This window comes from Mytilus edulis, chromosome 5, assembly GCF_963676685.1.
Source record: "Mytilus edulis chromosome 5, xbMytEdul2.2, whole genome shotgun sequence".
Lineage (NCBI taxonomy): Eukaryota > Metazoa > Mollusca > Bivalvia > Mytilida > Mytilidae > Mytilus > Mytilus edulis.
Window position 1 is genome coordinate 7,823,996 of NC_092348.1, and position 12,581 is coordinate 7,836,576.

The 12,581-nt window shown below is 31.7% G+C and overlaps 1 protein-coding gene across 1 annotated transcript; it reads left to right on the forward strand.

Moving 5' to 3' along the window:
• The first annotated feature begins 1,460 nt into the window (after nt 1–1,460).
• LOC139522855 (uncharacterized) lies at nt 1,461–7,715 on the forward strand. Its single transcript, XM_071316462.1, has 6 exons — nt 1,461–1,614; nt 1,871–1,950; nt 2,555–2,698; nt 5,338–5,454; nt 6,279–6,396; nt 7,300–7,715. Exons 2-6 carry the CDS (start codon nt 1,902–1,904, stop codon nt 7,544–7,546), a joined length of 675 nt encoding a protein of 224 aa, XP_071172563.1. The 5' UTR covers nt 1,461–1,614; nt 1,871–1,901; the 3' UTR covers nt 7,547–7,715.
• The last annotated feature ends 4,866 nt before the right edge of the window (nt 7,716–12,581 follow it).

Below are 12,581 nucleotides of genomic sequence, written 5' to 3' on the forward strand. Positions count from 1 at the left end.
TTTTAAGTAATTTAATTTAACTAAGAAGACATACACAGTTAAAAAAAAAAGAGATGCCAGCTTATGCCTCTGCTGGTGGACTATTAGTCCCCGAGGGTATCACCAGCCCAGTAGCAAGTACTTCGGTACTGGCATGAACATACGGATTTTTTGCTGTTACAAAATATTAGAAATTATTATAAATTAAGGAATGTATCTCCCTCATGCAAAGCTCTGATTCCTTTCACGGATTTGGCTATACTTTTTGAACCTTTTGGATTATAGCTCTTCATCTTTTATATAAGCTTTGGATTTCAAATATTTTGGCCACGAGCATCACTGAAGAGACATGTATTGTCGAAATGCGCATCTGGTGCAAGAAAATTGGTACCGTTAATTTTATTATACTGTTATACACAAGAAAAAGATAAAAAGATGTTAGCTCAAAGTTTAATACCCAAGACAAAAACAGATGCCGGCTTATCGTTATCCTAGACAAAAGAACAAAAAAGTTGTCAGCTTATGGTTTTATATCTAAGAAAAAAGACAAACATAATTTATCTACACAAGAAATATCAGTAGTAACACCATTAATGCTCGTAATGAAAAAGAAAGGCAAATGCAATAATACTTCAAGGACATGCTTTAATCCTTTGGTAAACATTAGTTTTCTCAAAATACTGATATGAACTTTTTCCATGTCGACTTACTCTTAACATATGCAAGTAACCAGTTTCTATGTAAGAACATTTTAATCAGAGGTTCATCACAACATCACTGGTTAATCATTTGTTGATTTTAGATTTAGGGGGAAGGGGCATCGAACTGTGTTATATATTTTACACAATAGATGCAAAAGCTATTGGCTTTGACACAATATTGAGTGGATTCATTTTTTCTTATTTTTTTCTTTGGCTAGAAAGAAAGATTAGTTTCATCCTCAAAGTTGTATTGTTATTTTCCAAAGTCAAATCATTGGTAGTTCTCAGTTTAAAATGGTGTGTTGTTAAGGATAAGAATTAAGATTAATGTATTGAGTGCTAAACATAACTTCTCGTCTTTGATGAATGTCACTTGTAAACCTATACATCAAAATTTGGGTTTTTATAAAAAAAACAACCTTATAAAATATCTTATCAAGACTTCTTTTGTGAATTGATTGGACGAGTAGGAACACTTTACACTTTTTACTTAACTGCATCAAGGTTAAAGAATACAGACTTCTAATTGACTGACAATTTTGCTTAAATTGGCCTTAAGTTTTGATACAGTTAGTCCCATATTTTCATCTTTGCTTTGTCCTTCCGAGATTGATGTTTTTGATTAATCCCTGAGTATATTTTAATATTTCAAACCATTCGCAACACTATGGATAAAATGTGTCACTCTTCATCCATATATTTGATTCATAAAGATAATACATACTGTAATTATATATTTTTTAATTTTTAAAACTATTTCTGCGTAGTACACACAAGGTCATACGAAACCTGAATTGTCCTTCTATTTTCACTTTGGATTTACGCAGTATGTCTTATATCCTTTGATATTTTATTGGTCAAAACTAATTATTTAGTGACATTTTTCTTTCAAGTATAATCAGTCTGTCAATTGTCAAAGATCAGGTCGCTTAAGGTATGTATCTTTATATTTTAATGAGACTGAAATGTTTGTTTTAGTTATGAAGTCGAAGAGATGTAAATATTTCTTCATCATATTCTGTACTAAAATTTAAAAGGTACAATTTATTTTTAGTTAGAAGCAGCACCATATTTTGTGATAAAAAAAATAGTATAAGCACTAACTTTTTCTGCTTCTTTTAATAGACACAAATCTTAAATGAGCTTCTACATCATAACTAGTGAACTATGTTATACATATATATTTTCAGCCTCTTTAATTCAAGTAGAGAAGAGCTCAAGATGGTAAACATGTTTATTCTGTTTTTGATGATTGCATCTTCTTGTGCAGGTAATTTTTGTACTTTTTTTTCAAATTTATACTAGGTACTATTCATTGATAAATGATTACATTTCAGATGTTTTTGAAACACATCTAAACTCTATGTAAAGCGAAAGGATTTCATAAATTCTACTGTTAACTTCCTATTGTTTGATTGTTATTTACATTGTACCCATTATAAAATGTTATTTCTATATTCTAAGAAATAAGTGTTTAATCAATCCATTTAATAAGTTTAAACTTCGATGAGTATATTTTCATATATTTTCATATTTCACATCAGATAGTGTTATATGTAAAAAGAAAAATCACAAAAATACTGAACTTAGAGGAAAATCAATTCGGAAAGTCCATAATCACATGGCAAAATCAAATAACAAAACGCATCAAAAACGAATGGACAAGAACTGTTATATTTCTGACTTGGTACAGGCATTTTCAAATGTAGAAAATGGTGGATTAAACCTGGTTCTATAGCGCTAACCCTCTCACTTTAATGACAGTCTCATCAATTTCTGTAAATAATTTCTGTAAAAAATGTAAAGACTCTATCATTATACTATTTACTAATGTTGTACAACTATGCATTACACCATCTATTTTATAAATTTAGTGAGTTGGCCAAGTGGAAAGTATTCGATTCCGAAACCACAAACTGGATGCCCATCGGGATGGTCTGAAGGATGGAGGTACCAGGACAATGAAGACACCCATAATATTAACTCTGTTACCCCGAGTACAGGTTACCACTTTTTCGGTAAGAACATTGTATTTGTTATTGAATGATTTAATTAAAAAAAACATATTATCGCGTAAATAATATCGGAAATGTGCGAAGCATACGTCAAAGAGATGGCAAAAATGAAAAGAAAACATTATAAAATTTCATGCGAGGCCTTTTTATGAAGAAACCTATATTGTATATATAATCTATGGGTGCAGAAGTTCTCTATCTCTAATGTAATTTGTTTATTAGTATTTTTTGGGCAACGTTTGCATACAAGTACTTAAACGCTTATGCAAATCTTTCAAAAAATGTTTGAGCAGTTATAAATTAATTACCAGCATGATTGCAAAACAAGGAAATATCGGACTCTCAGAGGTAAGAATAAAAGTTTCTTACTATATTGGGCGACATAAAAATGACTGGAATTCTTACCAAAAATAGTCCAAATTATTTACTCCTATCTGATTTATGACTCGTGATTTTTAAAATGTATATAAACATGCAAAATGTAGATAAAAAAAAAACATTGGATGAAATAGAACAGATAAAACAAATTTCACGAGCGTGCAAATTGACTCTTTTAAAAACAAAAACATTTATTGATCTTTTTGATGTTCAAACTACAGTGCATGCATAGTTTTTACAAGACATAAGTGAATGACATGACATTGATGGCATTAATATACTATTGTTATTATGCGAATAAGGCATAGTAAAAATTTACAAGTTAACGATATGAATACACAGTATATGATACATCTTAAAAATACTTTGGAGTTCATTAAATATATAATAATATTCAAAATAAATGTAATTAAATAACTTCCTTAAATACCCCTTCACCTGTCGACAAATAACTCGTGTTTGTCTTTAGAAAGATATAAATATTCTTATATTTCCAGACGTCTTTTCAAACATTTAAGAAAAGCTTGCACAGATATTAACATTCTGTCTGCTTGTGTGTTCTTTACATTATTGATGTAAATCTTTGCGTGTAGAATACATAATTTTAAATTAAGTAATCAGAATTCAATGCACCAAAATTGACAGTCTTTATTCAAAAATATTCTTACTCCAAAAACTAAATACCACCAATTACAACATTTTCGCCAAAATTGTTTTATTTCTAAGCATTCAAGAAATGTATGCCCTAAAGTTTCTATTCCTGTACAACTGGCACGTTCATTAGTTAAGGACAGTTTATATTTTTCAAGAAGATAATTATGTGAGACTATTTTGTGTAACATTTTATATTGGAAAGCTTGTAGTTTGCTTTCTATAGTACATTTAAAAGCCAGTGAATACATATTTTTCCACTTTTCGTCACTAATTTCTATATTAAAACGTCTTCCCACCTTTATTGTGAAATAGGAGAAACACTTCCCTGATCGATAAAAAGTAAATAAACATCTTTAGCAAATAATTTACTGATAGGTACTTTTTTGTTCTCATGCTGAAAAACGATTCCAAATGAGTTGCTGTTAGGTGACATGTGTTGTTGTAATAACAAACTTTCCAGTCACTTGGTATAGCACGTTTTATAGATAGAATGTCTACAAAAGAAACATTCAGGTTATAATTTTGGTTATAAGCGTCATGAGACAAAATATCACCTTTATCATCTACAATATCATTGATGAACCTTATGCCTCTTTCATGTACCAAGATCTGTAAAAAAAGAAACCAATGAACCAAATAAATTCTTTTCTAACATGAAATGCATTTAACGATATGAAAATACCCCTGAAACGATTCCAAGCAGATAACACTTCTATATTAAAAAGATGTGCTAATAAAATCCAAAAACTCAATTTCACAACTGCTCATAAATAAATCCTCTAAATCAGAACGAGAGAAGAATGCTTTGGAAACACGTTTCCATTTGGAGTTGTGTTCTATCAGAAATCTTTTTACCCACATAATACCAAAGGATAACAGCTGTACTTTAAAAATTGGGGCTTTCAGTTCCCCTTGCTAGAATACTTTAGAATAACTTCCGATTTAAGTTTCGGAGTACTACCATTCCATAATAAACTATACATGTCACGTTGTTTTTTAATTACATACGATTTTGGTACATGTGTAGATGAAATGACATAAATAAGCTTCGATATTTCAAGTGATTTAAGAATAACGATTTTACCGATCAAGGAAAGGTTTCTGATCTTCCACATTTTTATTATTGATTCCATTTTTCTATGCATGTATCTAAATTAGAACAAACCATTTCTTCAATAGCATTAAATTTCAAACTTAGGTTTTAAAACCATCTGTCCATTTAATAGGAAGGGAATCTTCTTTGTTAAATCTATTTCTTCTAATCCATGTTGCTTCGGTTTTAGAAAAATGACTTTTAACCTTGATTACATGTACTTCAAAATTGTTTATGGAATCCTATACAATTTGCGCGAAAATTACATCTTTCAAAATACAAGTGATATCACCAGCCAACTGTGAAATATTTATTCCAGTATCCCAAATTGTTATACCATGTTAATTGCCTCTTGTATAAGGAAAATCTAAAATAATATCAATGTCATAGTTAACTCATAGAAAAGAGGGGGAAATTAAGTAGTCAGAAGCCCATTATACAATGTTTAACTATAATGGATTTATAGATAAGTATTTATAAATAAAACCAGCCTTTACTTTTCTTTTTGTACTTCTAGGTACCTTTAATAGAAACACAAAGATGTATTACTGTACTAAAAAAACATTCAGCGGATCAGGAAAGTGGCCAAAAGGAAATTATTGTATTGCCAGAAAAGGTGGTACCTGTCCTTCAGGTATGTCTGCATTTTCTAAACAATCATATTTTCATGTATTTATTACTGTCACTTTAGTTTCAACTAAATATTTAACTACTATACACTGCTACTTTTGCATAGGGACTATTTCTGTACTTCACTAAATCTGTAGTACTGGAAATTTACTTTTAATATTTAGTACTATTTCTTTACTTTAAAATTATTGTACTATTTAGGAACCTATATTTAACAGTGCTTGATTTCGTACTTAATATTTTGGTACAGAAATAATACCAACAGTGATGTCAATATTCCATGTTTGAAAATCATAACTTTAAGAGACTTGAAATATATAAAGTTTCACAATGCTGAAAATGTAACGTAACCAAAAATCTGTAGTACTGTGTACTTAAATTTCAAGCACAAATCAAGTACTGTAAAATACAGGTACCTACATTTTTTAAAGTAACAAAATAGTACTGAATATCAAAATTAGAGATCAAGTTCTACAGATTTTTGGTCCAGAAAAAGTACATAATCAAAAGAAGCTGTGTATATACTTCCCATTTTTTGCTTGGCTAAAAGATTCACTGAGGAGACTGTGGAAAAAAACGGGGAAAAAAAAAACAAAAATACCGAACTCAAACAAAAACTTATTTATGATAAAATTTATTTTCCTTATTCAATCTTTATTTGGTCATCCGTTTAGGCAAATCAGCATTTATCAAACATATTTCCATAGCCGACAAATGAATTATATCTTGATTATTTAGGGTTTACTTATAAATGTATACTGCACTCATCCGTCTACGATTCGTTAAAGTATTCAAACATTACAGTTTAAATCTAATATCTATTGATAGGATTTTGCACTGGTTCTATCTACTGGGACGACCAGGATAGCGGAAATACCAACTCGCATGGTGGTGATCTTCCAGATGGAGTATACAACAGGAACACAAAAATATACTACTGTTGCAGGTATGTCATTATTCAATAGGTTAAGTTCTGGTTATGTGTCGTCGCGCTTTGACAATGTCGAAAACTCAAGACTGGGGCGTGCTGTGTCTGGTGGCGGCGTCAACAATATATAACTGTTATGTAAGATTAGTTATTGGAATCAACCAAGCGTAGCTATAGGGCAATAATTCGTATATGATTTGCATATTAGAGAATACGTTAATATGATTTGTACAGATGGCTTACGGGAGTGAATCTTGATGTTGTTTATTTTTAGATAGGCGTCATTGACAGAACTACTTTTTTTGTAACCAATGTACAAATGATAGCGGCGATAATAGCACGCCGTCTCGATGTTAAATATATTTATATCTACTGCGCATTCGTCGTCAAATTAAATAAAAAACACAAAACATTAAGATATTCTCTCAGTTTATTTTTTCAGATTTCATGGATATTTTTGGCGTTTACCAAGAAATTTACTTATGCGCCAGGTGCATTCAATACCACAAATTGACAATTTACGTGTGATAAAGGTTACGAAAGGGAAATTTATTGGTCACTCACAAACATATTTTAAAAGTCTTTCGGACTTTTAATTATATGTGAGTGAATTGGTCGAGTTTATACACCAAAAGATATCTTTAAAAAGTCGATTAATCCTATAATAGTCCTCTTTATGTACATATTCTGCTAACAGTAAATTCATAATAATTATCAATGTTTCAATAATGATAACTGAATAAAGATACTCTCCCCTTTTTAAAACTAAAATAACGTGAAAAAAATCGTCTTTTCGTCCCCCGACGTTTAATAGTCAGCAAATCCTTTGTCAATGTATAAGTAGAAAAAACGTAATTTGTACGTATGTAGAACTATATCTATAATACATGATTTTTACAGTATTAATTATATGTACAATAGGTCTGACGCTACTTCTATAGACAGTTACATTGACCTTCCAGCAAGAGAGCCGTTCTATTTGTACAAGTATACATCGACATGCCAGCGTGTACGTGGAATGGCTGTCAGGGACGAATATGTGAAGATGGATGACGAAGATTACAGGAACAAGAGTAGTGATAATGGATGTCATCCAAAGAAAACTGACTCAACGGAAGTTTACTACTGTTACTATTATCCTTCACACATCGATCCTCCATCAGAGTGACTTTTTATTCCTTTTTCTAATTTTTAATTGGTTTAAGTTTCACAACCTTTATTTTTGCTTTCAATCTTTTGACCTTAATTGGTATGAGTACCTTAGAGACTGGTTTCTTGTTGGACTTGTGTTATTTGTTTTGAAGTATGTTTCTATGCATTAAAAATTAGATATCTTATTTCATGCGATTAATTTGCCATTGGATGTTCAACAGTCATCCAACAGTATCATGTATTTAGCCTTACTGCGTTTATTTGAAAAACAATTGACTCGACCTTATCAACTTAGTTTTCAGTATGAAGCTGTCAAGGTTAGAAAAGAGGGACGAAAGATACCAGAGGGACAGTCAAACTCATAGATAGAAAATAAACTGACAACGCCATGGCTAAAAATAAAAAGATAAACAGACCAAATTACTACAGAAGACACAATATAGAAAACCAAAGACTAAGCAACACGAACCCCACTAAAAAACTGGGGGTGATGTCAAGTGCTACGGAAGGGTAAGCAGATGCTGCTCCACATGTGGCACCCGTCTTTTTGCTCATGTTATTACAAATCCGGTAGATAGTCTAATTCGGTAGGTCACATGTATAAAAAGGGAAGGGTATAGTAGTTACGACACAAGGAACATATTCGATATTATCTGTGAAACGGTTATTACGTAACGGTCAACTAACTCGTGATGGCGTCCGTAAAATTTACGAAGGGACGATTTCGACTTCGTCATTTGGAACTCTTGGTTTAAAAGCGTCATTGTGAGCAGCAATCCTCTATCAATGAAATCATCATAGGATATACAAGCCCGGGAATATCGTATCAATTGGGATGTATGTACTCCGTATGCAGGCGCTGCCTGAATGTTGCTACATAGAAATGGAAAGTTCACAACTGGGAAGCTGAAATCATCTCTTTTGTCGTAAAGTTTTGTTTTCAACCGACTCTCATTGTCAATTTCTAGATATAAGTCAAAATATGAGGCAGAATTAACTGTATTTGTAGTATCCTTTATCTCCAGTTCGATGGAATAGATTCATAGTCACATTCTTTTTTTTTAAATTTAAGTGATTGACCGTGGCGAGTTTAAAAAGGTTGAAATATTAGTCAGCTATTTATCAGATACATAACCGTAGGACTAACCTTAACCTAACAGCATGAATACAAGATGAATAATAAATTCTTATTAATTGATGAATATTGAACAGTGGTATACTTATATTGCCTTTATTTAGAAAATGTATCACTTACTACAATAAATGTTTATAAGAATATTCGATATAAACCTTACCAAAACCCAGATGTTAGTTTGTAAGACGAGTGAAAAATAAAATGTATCCAAAATATTTATGGAGAGTAATCTTCGTTGAGAGTTATGAAATATTTCTCTTTTATTTAAGTTCGTCTGTAGTTACTACAGAAAAAAACATTCAAGTTCTTCACTTTTGTTACTAAACGTTCAATTATTTATCGCTTCAGAAATAATATTTAGATTATCTATTGTCAACATGCAAGAAAAAGAGAGTCGGACGATACCAAAGGAATATTTCTAATCTAAGTCAATCTTTCTTTAGTTATAAAGTGTACCTGAAATTTATGGAGACGGCTTCATAAGTATGATTTATTTGTGTCTAATCCATTAATTCTGCAATAAAATTACATGAAAATTGAGGCTATAAATCATTGTTTACAACATTTCAGTTCCAATTATAAAGCATTTTTACCTGTTGATCAAAGATCAAAATTTAAAGAAATTTACGAAACGGAAGTTTGAAAAATATTTTGATCAAGTGTTAAAGAAAAAGAGAAAACCTTTTTAATTAGCACAGCGATCGTATTCCTTAACATTTTGATATAGATATAGGAAGATGGTGAATGAGTGCCAATGTGACAACTCTCCATCCAAATAACAATTTAAAAAAGTCAACCATTAGAGGTCAATGGACGGCATTCGACACAGAGCCTTGGCTCACACCGAACAACAAGCTATAAAGGGCCCCAAAATTACTAGACGTGTAAAACCATTCAAACTGGAAAACCAACGGTCTAATCTATATAATAAAACCAGAAACGAGAAACATGTATAAATACATAAACAAACGACAACTACTGTACATCAGATTCCTGACTTAGGACACATTTGTACCACTTTACCCTCTACAACGATACCAAGTTAACAATCTAATATGGTAGACGTGCATATTCATCATTGTCACTCTAAGCAAAATAAGTCGGAAGGTAAAATCCAATATGAAATACTTCAAAATTTAAACACTAAACATTCCAAAATGCTGTAACAGATACGCCTCATGCCGGGGTGAACTATAATATATAAACATAATGTTCGATAATGCCTGTAATGACTCATAAACAAGAATGCTTCGGACTTATATACTAGTACTGTTATTTTCATTTTCAAATACTTGATCGATACTGCTACTGGTAAGCAGCTAGTTCAAAAGGTAATTGTCAAGTTAAAAATAAGTGCAAGGCTACTGACACGGCTTGGAACATATGTAGTGCTTTCATATACATGTCATTACTCCGAAAGCTTTTTACGCTGTTTCTGTTCTAAATTTAAATGTAAATATATATTAAAGTCACCTAAGGATCTGTGATTTTTTATTACTTAAACCTGATTTCAAAATAACCGAAACAATGAATAAAAAGTAAAATACTGAACTGCGAGGGAAATTCAAACGGAAAGTCTCTAATCAAATGACAAAATCAAAAGCTAAAAAAATTCAAACGAATGGATAACAACTGTCATATTCCATGACTTGGTACAGGCATTTTCTTATGTAGAAAATGGTGGATTGACCCTTTTTTTTGCAATTTCAATACAGATACACACATGTTTGTGTATGCTGCTTAAAATGGTTGTCAAAAGTAATTAAAAGTAGTACTAACACAGATGTAGAATTATTAGGAATTGCAGCAAGATTAGGTCTGGATAAATTGTAGATAGGTTTTTGAATGAGTAAAGACTTTTGATGGCTTCCTGCAAATAACATCAGCTGCGGTTGTTCCTCGTGTAGCTGCTCTTCCTTTCTTCCATACATTTAGCGGATGTGACACTGTGTCGGCATTTCGTGGGAAAGTGAAGATGTAAGCTTGACGGACATTGGAAATATTTCCCGATTTAACGGGCGTTTCTCCGCTTTAGTATGAAGACATACATGGATATCATAGAAGTATTTATTTGCATCATGTATGGCAACATAAACATTTGCTTTTAACGAGGCACGATTTGAAAACAAATTTTTAAGAGGAAAGCAGCGGCCTTATGTTAAATTACAGTTCCTAAAGTAAGATGAAACAGTACAAAACATGGAGAACACAGTGACTTCCGGTTCCAAAAACGTTGAAAAATGTCATTTCCATCAACGTAACAAGATATACCACTTACTTTGTTAAGTTCAAATGCCTAGTTTGGTTATAAATACATGTTGCTTATCTTATAATTTTCTGCCAATACACAAACCCTTACAAGGAAGGCAAAACGGTAGCATTTATAGTCACCAACACAGCTGAATTTCTTACATCCGCACATCCAAAGTTCCAACCCCAGTGTTCATGACTTGGTACATGCACCTGCCAAATGCGCCCAAACATGTCCACCTGGATATGCTTCTCTTATGGTGTGCTCCGCCATATTGGAACCGGAAGTCACTGTGTTCTCCATGTTTTGTACTGTTTCATCTTACTTTAGGAACTGTAATTTACATTTGATCAAAACTAACAATGGATGTTACCTTTAACACAGTTTTCAAAGGATTGTAGCCAAAGGGATATGACGCCAATATGCAAAATGAGCGGTGGCCATTTAGATAAAAAAAAACATTTTTGTTATGGCCAGCAACTGATTTTGTTAAATTATCATTAAGTCAACCTTTATACCAAATTTCATGCTTGTATCACGATTTGCATAATATCTCCCGTTAAGATTGATGAAACCGATTTTATCCTTTCTGCAATACAACTTGTTGCTAATTTGTAAACATAATTTGTAAATACAATTTACAAATCTGATAGAATTCCGACTATAATGTATTGCTTTGGTGTGCACAAAGTTACTTATATCTATCCAAAAACAATTTTAGAAATTTATTTGTGTATCCATAAGATCCAAGGCTTTTCTCATTTTTCATTCTTTTAATTGCATCAGTCAACTCTAACAAGGGATGTTTCTTCTTCTAAGGACTCTTTCATATTTTCCCATAGTTTTGGTATATATCTATACTATTAAACGAGAAGACCTCATTTTTGATGTCGCTTCTCTTCTTTCCAGAATAAATTAATCAACACGCCTCTGTGTCCTATAGGTACAGTGCATAGTCGCATTTGTCATCCATTCATATGATTATTCAGATTGAGTTATTTTAGGAGAAAAACGAGAAAAAAGGCATCCGGATATTGTTCCGTCATTGTACGAAATTTTAAGTCAGATTATACTTCCGGTTTGCGTTTTTCTGTATACTACGAATAAAGTGTATTTTCAGAATTTTATCTGCTATCATTTTCAAGTTTACTATCCACAGAGTTTATTAAATAGAGAGGGTCTGTATACTATATCAATGATCACCATGGATCGATTAGTAAACTTAGAATTGAAAGTAAATACGCTTTATTTATATAGTAATGAATGTTCATAATATACAGATAAGCGCTAAAATTATTCATGTGAACTTTTGATACTTTTTCTGAAATTCTCCAGTCATTAAATCTTTTACAAAATTCATTGATTACCAAAAAAAAAGAAGAAGATGTGGTATGATTGCCATGTTAAGACAACTCTCCACAAGAGACCAAAATGACACAGATATTAACAACTATAGGTCACCGTACGGCCTTCAACAAAGAGCAAAGCCCATACCGCATACTCAGCTTCAAAAGGCCCGAAATGACAATGTAAAACAATTCAAACGAGAAAACTAGCGGCCTTATTTATGTACAAAAAATGAACGAAAAACAAATATGTAACACATAAACAAACGACAACCACTGAATTACAGGCGCCTTACTTAAATAAATGTTCATAACATAT

Excerpts from the sequence above, each read along its gene's own strand:
- LOC139522855 (XM_071316462.1), top strand. The coding sequence starts at position 1,902 with ATGGTAAACATGTTTATTCTGTTTTTGATGATTGCATCTTCTTGTGCA. Across the intron at positions 1,951-2,554 it reads GATTGCATCTTCTTGTGCAG|TGAGTTGGCCAAGTGGAAAG; the intron begins GTAATTTTTGTA and ends TTATAAATTTAG. Across the intron at positions 6,397-7,299 it reads AAAATATACTACTGTTGCAG|GTCTGACGCTACTTCTATAG; the intron begins GTATGTCATTAT and ends TATGTACAATAG.